This window comes from Marmota monax, unplaced genomic scaffold, assembly GCF_021218885.2.
Source record: "Marmota monax isolate L192 unplaced genomic scaffold, Marmota_monax_Labrador192_F-V1.1 WCK01_AAM20220418_F8-fsc00017, whole genome shotgun sequence".
NCBI lineage: Eukaryota > Metazoa > Chordata > Mammalia > Rodentia > Sciuridae > Marmota > Marmota monax.
The window spans coordinates 24360420-24374888 of record NW_026695241.1 but is presented as its reverse complement, the minus strand read 5'-3'; the positions used below and the strand labels follow the sequence as shown (position 1 = coordinate 24374888).

The 14469-nt window shown below is 41.1% G+C and overlaps 1 protein-coding gene across 1 annotated transcript; it reads right to left on the bottom strand.

Moving 5' to 3' along the window:
- Window positions 1-10973: 10973 nt before the first annotated feature.
- On the bottom strand, window positions 10974-12356 carry Rnase6 (ribonuclease A family member k6). The gene is made up of 2 exons (XM_046441101.2): window positions 12129-12356; window positions 10974-11754 (listed from the first exon to the last, which is right to left on the bottom strand). Exon 2 carries the CDS (start codon window positions 11747-11749, stop codon window positions 11288-11290), a length of 462 nt encoding a protein of 153 aa, XP_046297057.1. The 5' UTR covers window positions 11750-11754; window positions 12129-12356; the 3' UTR covers window positions 10974-11287.
- Window positions 12357-14469: the final 2113 nt, after the last annotated feature.

Sequence of the window (14469 nt, the reverse complement as noted above, 5' to 3'; positions counted from 1 at the left end):
CTTCCCTTTAGTCCTAAGAGAATACTTCTGTGGAGCTTTTAAGAACACTTGGGTTTTTGCTGCATACATACCTCCACCTTCACTAACTGGCTTCCAGGCTCCCCATACCTTCCCGGCTAGAGGAAAGCTGGGCTTCCCATCTGGGGAATGAAATGATAGGTGAAGATGGTGGTCCAGGTGCAGAATGTGCAGCCAGGAAACCCCATGAGGAGGGAAAATTCCTGAACAGGAGGACACAGGGAGGAGAGGCTGCACCTTATCATGCGGAGGACCAGGCACAGCCACAGAGAGAAACAGCTTAGCTGTCCAGGAAAAAATCAGGCATCACTGTTGAGTGGGAGACAATTGCCCCTCTGTGAATAGAAGAGTCCCAGGAGATTCACCAATGTAGACCGATTTTAAAGTTGAGGAACTAACATGTTAAGATGGTGTCTGCTTGAAGGCAGAAGAGCCATGTCCAGGGAGTATTCTGAGCACAGTGTGACTGTTTCTCCAAACCAAATGAACTTTTGTAATTCTATATTTTCAGTGAACAGGAGCTATTTGAATGTGCCCCGCAAAGTAACATATGTTGAAAACTCAATTCCCAGTACAACAGTGTTGAAAGAGGTAAATAGGTCATGAGGGTTCTGCCCTGATGAATAGATTAATGTCATATCATGGAGTGCATTCATTATGGAAAGGAGTTCAACCCTCTCTTGCTCTCTGGTGCTGTTTTGCTCTCTACCTTCTGCTGTGGGGTGATATGGCAAGAAGGTCTTCACCAGCTGGGGCCCTTCAATCTCGGACTTCCCATCTCCAGAACTGTGAGCCAAATAAATTTCTGTTCATTTTAAGTTCTTCGGTCTCAGGTGTTGTGTTACAGCAGCACGAATTAGACCAGCACAAGAGGTAAACACAGCTCCTCCTTACTCCTGGCAACTTTAAGAATATTGACAAAATTATAGAATTTTCTGCCTCTTCTGATTGGCTGATCATCCCTCTTAAGACTTGTGCTTATTCCTATGGTAAATTCTTCCTTTAATTCCAGCAACCAGTAGCTCCCCAGATCCACACTCCCCCATATCAAAACAGATCCATCCTCTATACGTGAAATGAGTCCTTCACTCAGAAGAGTAAATGATCATTACCTCTGGTGCTTTCTTTCCACATGCCACTTCCATCAGTATCTGCACCTTGAGATTTCTCCCTGAGAAAGGAGAGGCTGCTCCCAGTCCCCACATTTGCTTCTTTAGGCTGATTCAGATCTCATGGAGCAAGTGGGGATGTTTAGGAGGCTCTGAATTGAAGTATCCATGGTGGAAAGGTGACTTCAGTATTGCTTTTGGGAATTGATCATGAAGATGACAAAGCTCTTGTCACATGCATAATGCATGACTCATAATGGGGGTCCTAAATATAAAGTACATAATGAAGGTATGCCTCCCTAAGACTAAGACTAGCCAGGGGCACACTTCCAAATATATCAAACCACTTCCTAGGGGACAAGTGGCATAATTCCTCTGCAAATCATTCAATATGTTTTGGTATATTTGGGATTTCTTTGTGGCTTTCAGGAAGTGTATGGCCTTTCCCCTTTGGGTTTAGCTTCCTTCCCATTCCCTTGTTATAAATAAAACACACTTTATTTTTTAGAGAAGTATTAGATCCCCATGCTGATTAGGCCATGATTGCCTTCATAATCAACAGTAAATGAGTAGTTAATTTGAATGGATAGAGTTTGTTATACCAGTAAGCATAGGGGTTATATTTTAAAGCTCATAGCACCCATATGCTATTATTCTCTAGTGTCTCCTTGCTACAAGTTAGGGAAGGGCCTCTACCCAGGGTCTGTTTCCTTTTCTTTCCACCTTCTGAGTCTGCATGTTGTGGATAATTGGGCCAGGGTCCCTGGCTTAATTATACCTCCACTATCAGCTCCCTGTGCTTCTGAGCCAAGGCCATGTAGCTCCCTAGTCTATAGCTCCTAATCCAGGGGTTGAGGCTTGATAATCTCAAAGTCCCCTTATACTTATTATTAGTGGCATGTAGTTATATATGATCACTCATTTCTAATAAAGTCGCCTCATCGAGATCTGGTTTAGTTCAGAGTGCTCTTCTCACCACAAAGCCACTTTAGAGGACTTGATCATCCTAGCAGATTTCAAATACCCTGTCAGAGCAGATTTTCCTCAGTCCACTTTAGACAGCCTCTGAGTCAGTTATGGCAACTAACCTCCCAGGGCCCTTAGTCCTTCCCAGTCCCCCAGAACCCATAGGGAGTTTAGTTTGGCTCAGAGCTCTCAGGGAGAGGCAGATGTGGAGGTGAGATCAGAGCAGCAATGAGAAAGTGCAGGTGTGGGGTCAGGAATTCCCTTGGCTTTATTGAGGACATGTCTAAAGAAGGTGCAGGGCTGGGCCTTGCTTCAGATCAGCATGGCAGCCTTTCATCTTCACTTCCCCTTCCTCTCCCACAGACACCACCAAATGACTATTTTAGTGTAGACCTGGGGTTGTATAATATAGGAACACAATCTGCATGGGAATGTGTGTGTGCACACTACTGCATATGCCTGAGATCGTGTCTGTAGACTTGTGGAATCAAGGAACATCCTTCTGGGAATGGCCTTTTGTGATGTGACTAAAACATCTTCAACTTAAAGAAAGGTAAAGCAAAAAAAAAAGAAAGGTAAAGCAATTCCTAGGTATGGTGGCGCATACCTGTGACCCCAGGGACTTCGGACGCTGAGGCAGGAGAATCACAAGTTTGAGGACAGCCAGAAACTTATTGAGAGCTTTTCTCAAAATAAAAAATAAATTAAAAAATTAAAAAGGCTGAGAATGTAGCTTAGTAGTAAAGTATCCCTGGGTTCCATGCCCAGTACCAAAAAAAAAAAAAAAAAGTAAAACCAATAATGGAAGAAAGAAAACCAAAACCAGGTCTGTTGATTCTGAGAATGTGTGCTTTTATGCCTTCTCCAAGTTCTCTTTCTCCAAGTTCTCTCTCTTCCTTTTTTTCATTTAAAAAAATTATCTTATAGTAAAACTAAGTGTTTGGTATACAAGTATGTGATTTTTAACCACTTCCACAATCAGAAGCAGAACAATCCCCTCACCTCAAAAATCTCCTTTGCTGTCTCTTTGTAGTCATTCTCTCCTTCTGCTTCTGTTGCCTAGTAACCACTGATGTGTTTTCCTTCACTGTATTTTTTTCTTTTTGAAATGTCAGGCAGATAGAATTGCACAGTATAAACCTTTTCATAATTCCTTCGAAATCCATCCAAGATGTTGAATGTATGAATAGTTTGTTTTTCTTTATATTCCAGGATGCTGCACAACTTGATTATCATTTACCAATTAAAAGACATTCCATCTCTTTCCACTCTGTGTGATTATGGAGAGAATGGCTGTAAACATTTCTCCTCTTTTCCTTCCTTTTTTCATCTTCCTTTTTGATATTGGGAATTGAATACAGGGGTGCTTTATCTTTAAGCTACACCTCAAGTCTTTTTTATTTTTTATTTTGAGATAGGATCTTGCTAAATTGCCAAGGCTACCCTCAAACTTGTGATCCTCCTGCCTCAGCCTCCCAAATCACTGGGATTACAGGCACCAAAAAGGTAGTCTTTTCAACAAATGGTGTTGGAGCAAATGAACACCCCTCCCTACCAGACTTCCAGCCCTTGAATCTTCCTTCCCCTGCCCACTCTTCCCACAGAGGCAGCTCTCTATCTCTGGAGAGACCTATGAGAACGAGGCCAGGACCACCTCCACTGTGGTCTTAGCTTCCTCAGAACCAAGCACCTTGATGCAGCTGAGGAAGAACAGTTTGAATCCACTCTTGAGGCAGAAGATGAAACAACTGTTGAGTCAGAGGGGGGTGGGGACAGGGACCCGGGCAAATCCTTATGGGAGATGGGAGATAGGAGAGAGCTGTGTTATATAAAGAAAATCATTAACCTTTGTATACTGACATTGTTCATTGTTTATTTTTACCCTTATGCCATGTCATCAAGACACAGACATACACTGCACTCCATTTCCCTTTGAAGTTGTAAAATCATAGCATTAAATATCTGTATATCAATTTTTGGTGACCCATCAGAGATGCAACAGAGAACAGCTGGGAACCACTACAAAATGAACTTGGATCCAGGTGTGGTGATGCCTGCCTCCAACCCCAGCAACTCAGGAGGTTGAGGCAGGAGGATCATAAGTTGGAAACTTAGCAAAAACTTGTCTCAATAAAAAATAAAAAGGGCTAGGATGTAGCTCAGTGGTAAAATACCCCTGGGTCCAATCCATAGTACTTTCACTTCATTGCTTGGAAGCTATTTAATATTTATAAAATGAAGATAATAACACTCATAAAAGTTTGTGTATAAATTAAATAAAACAGGTCATATAACCACTTTGAATAGAGCTCAGTGTAAGGGTAAAATAAATTGAAGTTAAAGTGTAAAAGTTAAAGTGTAAAAGACCGGGCATTGTAAAGTTTCTAAGCTGCAAGGCCTGAGTTAAAAAGTAAAGGACCAGGTATTGTTAAGTTCCTATGCTACACCCCAAAACCTGAAATTCCTGTAGCTGTTAAAACAATTCCCGGGACTGTCCAGTAGATAAATAACCTAGGACCCTGTGCGGCCTTGCACGTAGGCATTGCAGGGCCTAAACCAATCAGTTTGAATGTACCTCCCCACTTAGAACTCACCTATCACTCCCTCCCAACCTGTTCCCGCCAATGAATGAACTAATCATGTCTAAGAATTGTTGTTTGATTTTCCCACAGTGTATGATGATTTGTTAAAGGAGACTGTGATGTATGTAAAGTCCCGCCCTCCCCCAAAAAGTGTACTTAAGCATTGCTCAACCCCTGCTCTGGGCTCTGGGCTGCTCTCCCTTCTTGAGTGAGCACGGAGTCCCAGCGCGCTGGATTGGATCCTCAATAAACCCCTTTTGCTGTTGCATGAGCCGCGGTCTCTTGGTGGTCTCTTCCTCCGACGTTCGCCGGACCCTTACACTCAGCAAAGAACAGACATTTATTATTGCTACACTCAAATATTTCTTGAAAAGCTACTAGTGCCAAGCATTATGGTAGAAATAAAGCTCTAACCATGCAGTTAATATACGTTTTATGACACTCAGATACTATACAGTGAGGATAGCTTGTCTTTGCTCCAGTGACTGAGGCTGTGGCTAGATGAGTCAAAGTCTGGGAGCCTGAAATACTCCAAGGTTCTTTCATCCACATGCTAAGTGGCTGATGCTGGCTGAGACTGGTGCAGGACCTGTTGACTAGAATATCTATGCAAGACCTTGCCAGGGGGCATAGGTTTCCTCACAATGGGAGGATTGGTCCAAGAGTACGTGTCCCAAGATTGAGAGGGAGAGAGCTGCAGCCCTATCACCTTCTACGACCTAGCCATAGAAGTCTGGCAGTGTCACTTTCAATGCATTCTGCTAATTAAAGTGAGTTTCTAAGGCTAAACCACACTCAGAGGAAGGAAGCATAGACCTATCTTTTGATAGAATGGCAACATCACACCATAAAAATAAGAGAATGGGGCTGGGGATATAGCTCAGTTGGTAGAGTGCACGAGGCCCTGGGTTCGATCCCCAGCACCACACACACACACACAAAAAAAAAAAAAAAAAAAAAGAGAGAGAGAGAGAATGGAATATGTTGGTGTGGACATGGAAAGTACAATGTTCTATGCTTAGTGTGAAGAAAATATCGCAGTGTTTGGTGAAACTGAAAATGTGTATGGCTTGGAAATTCCACCTCTAGATATATACCTTAGTGAAAAATTTCCACATGTGCATATAGAAAAATGTGCAAAAGTTTTCACTGCCACATTGGTTGTTTCAGTTGACTTTGGTTGAGTGAGAATTTGGAAATTCTCCAATTAATAAATAAATGATGGTAAAGAAACAAAAAATATTTTAATATTGATGAACCTTAAAAAATGAGTGAAAAAAGCAAGTTAAGGAATGATGTCTACCATATGATACTACTTGTACAAATGTATTTGTGTGCTGGGAATTTAACCCTGGGCCTAACATATCCAAGGCAAGTGATGTACCACTGAACTACATCCCCAGTACAAAAATTTACTTTTAAAGTGCACACTGAAACACTTTATTTTGTTTATGAAAGTGTTGAACATGAAGTAAAATTATAAAAACAGGACTGGATGCACTCCTAACATATGATTTCATGTAAGAAAATGAAGAGCAAATTTACTCATTTTTTAAATGAAAATTTTAATATTATTATTTAGAATGCTATCTATGGCTTTGTATTTCTCAATATTAATTTTTGAAAAATAATCACATTTTAAAAAATATAATGAGCCCAGGAGACGGAGAAAGGTAAAAGACTTCATAAAACCCACTGAGAAGTGTCAAGAGCTCTAGAAGAATTCCTGTTCCTCTGAGCTGCTGCCTCTTACCTATGAGGTTCTTGAGCCCTGCTGCCTTCCCATACCTGCGGTTTCTTGGCAACATTTCCAATATGGACAAACAGTACTTTGTGTTTATTAGCACTATCTAGATAGGATGGTATCTTTTTTTCAAATAATTTTTAGTTATAGGTGGACACAATATTTTTATGTGGTGCTGAGGATCAAACCCAGTGCCTCATGCGTGCTAGGCATGCGCTCTACCTCTGAGCCTCAACCCCAGCCCTAGGATGGCATCTTTTAAAAGAATTTTACAGATTAAGAAGATGACTTAAAGAAACACCAATCACAATATCAAGAAAATAGAATTAGTTTTAGATTTTAAAATTCAGACAAAACTAATTGAAATATTCGTCTAACACGGGAAGGAAAAATGGAAGAGTATCAACTCTCTTTTACCGCCCCACAATGTCTAATTCAATATAAAGCCTCCTCTATTCTTTGAGATACAATGTTATCTGATCTGATGTTCAAACTCTGTTTCTACAGCTTGTGTAGGGAAATGTACTGAATTGTGTGCTTAGTCCTTAGTCCTTTTTTCTCGGAATTGTGATTTCTATAACCATGGCTAACCCTCCAGGAAACCAGGCCTCTCCCCAGGAAAATATGAAGGAGTTGAGTGCCTCATGAGCTGGGTGGGGCAGGGGGAGGAGAAAACCTGAAGGGGAGAAGCAGGATGGGAGCCCACCAGGATTTTAGGGCAAGCACTGCCAGCCCAGGCTGACTGTAAGGGGTGCAAAAAAAATAACTTATTTTTTACACTTGCCTAGGCATTTCTCTGGTGTTCAATCTTCACATTTGGGGAAATGAAACTCAGCCCTTATTGATTCTCATTACTGGGTGCATCAACTGTGGCTATTGCAGGGAAACAGCAAATGTTGAGAAAGATATTCCAAGTAGCAAGGGTTTCTGAAGAGTGGACCAGGGTAAAGAGCCCACTTGCCAAGTTGAAAGGGCAATTCTCTCTAGCCCTCTCTTCTGCAGGGTCCACAAGAAAACTTCCTGGAAGCTATTTTGTGCAATGGGACTCTGTCTGAGTGGTCATTATGATTTGATTTAGGTGGCCAATCAGAATTTTTTCACATATATATGTAAAAGATAATTAGCAAGTGAAATGGAGAAGGATGACCGTCTATTTCCATGTGAAACAGAAAAGAGGAAATGATATGCTGTAAAAAAAAAACTGAGAAAATGTACAAAAAGGAACATTAATGAGAGGCAGCTGAAGGTCAAATATTTTCCAGTCTTCATACCTCTGCTTTCCAGAAGTCTTTGTTCAAAATTTTAGATGCTAGATCTCTTCTAGCCACCTGCCTTAGCCACAGTCAGAGTGCAAGATCCATGGAACAGCCTAGTAGACCAGGAGTCTGTAAACCTTTTCTGTAAGTGGCCAGAAAGTCAATATTTTACTTTTGTAAGACAAATAGGGCCTTTTACTCCCTCACCCCTCCTTCTCCTCCTTATAAAAATATGAAAACCATTCTGCTCCAGACAGTGCAAAATAGGTTAGTGGCTAGATGTCCGTAGACTGTTGTTTGCCTATGCTGGGTCTAAAGTGGTTCCCAATTCTGGCTGCTTATTACAACTACAAGGGAATTTTAAAAAAAGAAAAAGAAAGAAAGAAAGGAAGGAAGGAAGGAAGGAAGGAAGGGAGGGAGGGAGGGAGGGAGGGAGAGAGGGAAAATCTAGTAGTGACCAGGTCCCATCCCCAGAAATTCATTGAATTGTCCATTAAATGTTCATCCAATTGATTTAATAGGATTCATGTATTGCTATTTGTTTATGTCAGCTTTTTCATTGCTGTGACCAAAGTACCCAATGAGAACAACTTAGAGGAGGAAAAGTTTATTTGGGGCTCACAGCATCAGAGGTTGCAGTCCATAGGTGGCCAATTCCATTGCTCTGGGACCAAGATAAGGCAGCACATCACAGGGAAAGAGCTCAGCAGAGGAAAGCTTATGGTGGAATCAGGAGAGAGAGAGAGAGAAAGAGAGAGAGGGAGAGAGAGAGAGAGAGAGAGAGAGAGAGAGAGAGAGAGAGGAGTCACATGAAGAATATCCCTCCCAGGTTATACCCTGAGTGACCAACCTCCTCTAGCCACACCCCACCTGCCTACAGTTTCCACCCTGTCAGTCCATTCAAACTAGGATGGACTGATTAGGTTACAGTTCTTACTATCTAATTGCTTTGCCTCTAAACATTGCTTCATTAATACAGGAGCTTTGGCGGGACATCTCATATTCAATCCATAATGTTATTTTTCTAAAATCTCCCGGGTGAATATAAAGTGAAGCCAGAGTTAAGAAGTGCTGGAACATTTGCTGAAATCATTTTTGGGCTTTGCCTACTTTGAGATCATCTCAAAGGACTGGTGATTTAAGTGAATCTAGGGACACAGCTAAATGAAATTCTGTGTAGCCAATCATCTTTTCTCTTCTACAATATATAAATCTATGTAGGAAATAAGCAAATCTAAAGAGTTCCATCTTAGTTTACTTCGCATTTTAGAACTAACACCTTCTCAGAGTTTGGGCATAATAGATTGTTCAAAAGTTAGTTTTGTTTTTGCCCCCTCCTTGATAAGAGACCCAAAGTGACAACGGTTGTTGGTGGGGATGGGAGGCTGGGAAAGATTAGATATTGTTGGCTGTAAATCTCTAAGAGATGGTACTTGTGTTTTATTTTTTTAAATATTTGTTTTTTAGTTGTAGTTGGATACAATACCTTCATTCTATTTATTTATTTTTATGTGGTGCTGAGGATTGAACCCAAGGCCTCGCATGCGCTAGGCGAGCGCTCTACCACTGAGCCACAACCCCAGCCCCTTATGTTTTATTTTTAATCTATTGTTGGCACATATTTGCAGTATTTTTATTGTCACAGAAAAAAAAATGCAATGTAGACCTCAAAATTTATTTCACTAATTTTAACTAACATTTCATGTTCCCTAACATTTATGAAAGCCCCAAAACTTGAGCAGCACATATGTATCCAAGCCATGAAGTGTTTTTAATGTATAAACAATAGTGTGAGCACTGGATGTGGTGGCACATGCCTATAATCCCAGCAGCATGGGAGGCTGAGGCAGGAGGATCACAGGTTCAAAGCCAACCTTAACTTAGTCAGGTTATAAGCAATTCAGTGAGACCCTGTCTCAAAATAAAATGTAAAAAGGGCTGGGAATGTGACTCAATGGTAAAGCTCTGCTGGGTTCAATCTCCAGTACAAAAAAACAAAAACAAATAATAGTGTGAGCAATTAGGTGTTTGATACTGGGAAGTTCAATTTTTTAGTAGGTTTATTTTCTTCAAGAATCTCTAGAAAGTTCCAGGTAATGCTGATATGGGACATAAATCCATTCTGATTACTGCTCAGACCAACACATATCATCTGAATATCTTTTCTTATAAATGATTCTTCTTTTCCTACACTGGTTAACATGAGCACAAAACCTTCCCTCCACTCCCTCATAGACTTTACTGGGAGACTATAAAATATATATAGTCAAGACAGTTTAAAGCTGAATACTACTAAAATCCACTGTGTTAGAGGACTTGGGTCCCTCCGTGGGTTTCCCTACTGGGTACCCAGCTTCTTTGGTGCTATGTTGCCCTGGCCTGATAATCTCTTCACAATGGGGGGCCCTCCTTGTACATCCATCATCCAAGAAATCCAGGTTCCTGAAACCTGAAACATCTTACTCCATTCTTTGTTCCTAAACCACAATTATACACATGGCCTAAAGGAAAGTGAGCTCACTTAACACATCTATTAAAGTAACTGTGTGGTTGGAAAGAATCATTCTATACCAAAAGTAATTCTTACACTTTTAACTACTTCTGTAGGTGATTTTTCCAATCTGCATGGTCTTGGCTGCTACTAAAACACTGATCACTCTACAAAACATTTCTAACATACTTGGCTCCCTAGTCCGGTACCTTACTTTGGAGGTTGTTGAGGAACTGAAGGTCTCTTTGTGTATGTGCCTAAGACCTTAATTCTTAATCTGAACAAATTTCTAAAACCAATCCTTCAGTTTCCAAATTCAGATTCAATTTTCAAACCCAATTTTCCGTGATATTTTGGTATTTAGGTAAGCCTAGAAGGGTTTTTATATTCCAGTGCCTTTTTATCTTGATCTATGCTTACTTTTTGCCTAGTCCAAAAGATACTACTGATACCTTATATTTAAAATATTGCCCAATTAAATGTAAAAACAAATAGAAAATATCAAAGAAACCCTCAGTCACCAATGTTAAAATCTATGTGCAAATCATCACCTCTCTCTGAGGGATCAGAACCACCTCCTAATAAGCATAGACAATGATTTCAAAGGAATATATGAAATCATGAGCAGTTTGAAGGGATGGAGGATTTTTTGCTCTCAAGTCCCAAAGACACAGGGGCAAGGGAAGTGGTAGAGGCCCCCAGGAGGCTTCATAGGTGGCCTGGGACCTAAGACCAAAATAGTTCTTCTTTGAATCCTGGCAGGCAGTGATTTGAAAGGGTATAAAAACACCTTCACACTCATCAGAATGCAGCAAGAGTGGTTTTATTGCTGTGAATGTAGTTTTATAAAGTTTGGCAAAAGTCCCAAGGTTAAAAATCTGTAGGCCTGGATGCTTCTTTGCCCTCTTCCCTATTTGCCTTCTCTCAAAACAGACAGAACTCCAAAGCAGAAAAAAATCCTATTTCTTTTTGTCCCAACTCTAGTCTGGTATCCTAGATACTCAAATTCTTCCAACACTTTCCTTCTCTTCCATGAATACAAGAAAATCAACAAAAGAATAGAAAAAGCAGAAGAAACTTTAAGAGAATCTGTGTCCAATGAGAGGAAAGTGAGCAAAACCTTAGATGAGCTTATCCAAGTGTACGGGAACCAACTGATAGGGAGGGTCACTCTTCTGAGGGGGGTCACAGGCAACAACGAAGAATCTGTATTGGGCAGTATCCCTGTAACGACAGTGAGGATACTTCCCTGCAGTGAGTTTGCATTTGGTCATGTTAACAGGCTTTGCACTCTGGTGGCAATTGTTCTGGCCATTCTTGCAGATGATGTGGGGCATATTGCAGGCAACAGCTACATTCTGAAAAGAGTCATGCAGGAAGGTGTTTTCAGGCTTACAGTGCTGAGTATAATTGTTGACACCACCCATTGCCCTGTTGCATTGGAGAGGACCTGGCTGTATGTGCTGGATTTCAAACCAATGAGCCTTGGTGAGCCTCTCAGGCAAAGCACAAAGTGGGCACACTGTGCTCCATAGTCCCAGCAGCATTAGGAGGAGAGGAAAGCATCCCAGATTTAGTATCATCGTTCCTGTGTAAGAAGAGTGAAGATCATGGTAATAGAAGAAGCAATAAGAGCATAGTTATCAATAACTATTAATCATTCTTATTTAGATTTTTGTTTTGCCTTTTAAAATTTCATAGCTTTAAAAAAAAAAAAATCTTTCGCATAGGGTCTCACAATTCTATGAAGACTCTGAAGCCCAGAGAGGTGAGCAGCCCTTTCTTAGATTGGCTTTTCTCACTCTTCTCTATGACTTGCATTTATGCATTCAACAACTCGCATGTCAGACATCTGATTTTTTACATCTGCCCTTCTGAGATGTTTACCCTTCATCTATAGCTACTTCCTCCCAGCTATGTTCACAGCCCTGTTCACCTCAGCCCTGAGTTTCCTCCTCTTACCAGGTGTTCGAGCTGAAGTTCCTGCTGAGAACAGAGGCAGTGGTTAATCTCAGGCTCACAGGGTCTTGTCTGCTTCTCTTCTCTCAAGCCTGCCAGAGCTGCATATGTGAGGCAGAAGAAGAAATGGTCTGACCCACAGGAAAGAGAAACCTAAAACTCCTGCTCAGTGAAGATGAGACTAGAGACTTCCAAATCTGTCTTTAAAATAGTGTCTTATTACTGTTTATAGAGGAAGCAAGCCCACTTTTAAAAACAAGATGATTCAAAACTAAGTTTGAGGAACTGATTCCTTTCTGATATGGGTTTAGTACTTCCTTCTTGATTGGAGGTTTCAGTTTTTTGAAGCTCTTTGCTTTCAGTCTTTTAAGAGAAAATATACCATGTAAATCTGATATAATAGCTGCCACATACTTGGTAACATTGTGAATTCCAACAACAGATGTGAATAAATTATTTGTTTATGCATATGTTTACTGGGCCAGATGTCAGGCCTCTCAGAATCAGGGGTTCATGATCCAATAAAAGAGACAGGTGAAGGCTGGGGATGTGGCTCAAGTGGTAGCGCGCTCGTCTCGCATAAGTGAGGCACTGGGTTTGATACTCAGTACCATCTAAAAATAAATAAGTGAAATAAAGACATGCTGTCCATCTACAACTAAAAGATAATTTTTTTTTAAAGAGACAGGTGAATAGTCAAGTATAGTACAAGTTGATAAGTATAAATAACATTTACAGTATGTTGGGGGACATTACAGGGGATGTGGGGAGAGAGTAGAAGGAAAGGCATATGAATTGAATTTTGAGGAATAATTAGAAGTTAGGCAAAGAGAGTAGCAAGGGAGAAGACTGTGAAAAGGAAAAAAAATACCCATAAGCATGAAAAAGGACAAATTGAGGATATTTGCCTTTAAATCTGTTCTTTTCTTTCCACTGGTGCTATATAATACCCTTATTCTGAAGCTCATTATCTCATGAAAGGCTTGTATAAACTTCCCACATGGACTGACTGTAGTGGCACATGCCTGTAATCCCAGCAACTCAGGAGCCGGAGGCAGGAGGATTCCAAGTTCGAGGCCAGCCTGGGTAACTTAGAGAGACTCTGCCTCAAAATAAAAAATTTCAAACCAGGAAATGTAGCTCACTAGTAAAGTGCCTGTTATGGTTTAGTTTAGGTCATGTGTAAAATAATGCAAGAACATTTAGAGGTGAAACGATTGGTGTTGGGGTCTGATCTCCTGAAGTCATGGAGAGTGCACCCTGAAGAATCTGAACATGGAGTTTCTTTTTATTAGCTGAAGCCTCGTAGCAGGACAGCAATAACTCCTCACGATTGGCTAATTCTTGTGGGACGAGATGACCCTTCTGATTAAGGAGAAAAATAAGGCACTAACTGTTCTACCTGCTATGTACTTGAGGTCTGTTTCCTGGCATTTTATGCGAACATATCCTGTTTTATCACTGGGAAAAATGTTTCCTTAGCACTAAAAAAAGTTAGTTGTTTTCAATAATGTTATGCCATAGTTAAGATTTAACCTCACACTACCCTATAAAAGATGTGCTGTGCAAGAACAAAGCGGTCCACAGCTTTGCAGGCTCCCAGCTTCCCCTAGTAAACAAATTGTCGATTTTAGGACTCAGAGACTTCATGCATAATTGCAGGACCTAATACTCAGCAGTAGTTCATTTGCAGAGGATTAGGTTATGAGAGTCTTAACCTAATCAGTGCATTACTCCTCTGATAGGGATTAACTGAGTGGTGATTGTAGGCAGGTAGGGTGGGTCGTTGACGCGCAACTTTGGGGTATATATTTAGTGAGCTGAGCTTGGTCTCTGTTTCCTTTTGCCGTGTTTCCAGCAGCTTTCCTCAGCCACACACTCTGCCATGCTGTTCTACTCATCTCATGCCCAGAGCTATGGAGTTGGCCATTTATGCCCTGAGACTTCTGAAACCATGTGTCTCAAAATAAATTTTTCCGCCTTTAATTGTTCTTGTCAGGCTTTCCAGTCACAGAAGTGAAACAGCTGACTAAAATAGTGCTCCCGGGTGTAAGGTCAGGCACTGGTGACCAAAGGAGGCAGATTAAAAGCTGCTGAATGAGGCTTTATTGAGATTCTCTCCCAGGCGACACCCTCCAGGCCAATAGAGCAGTCCAGGGAATCACCCATGGGCCCAGCTGGACTGGAATTTTCATTGAGCTTAAGGCAGGAAGGGAGGAAAGGGCTTGAGACAGGAAGGGAGGAAAGAAAGAGCTTGGGACGGGAAAGGGAGATTTTTAGAGTCCGTTGTCCTACTGGGGTTGGTCGGGGGAGCTTGCTGAGATCCAGGATTGGTCAGGAGACC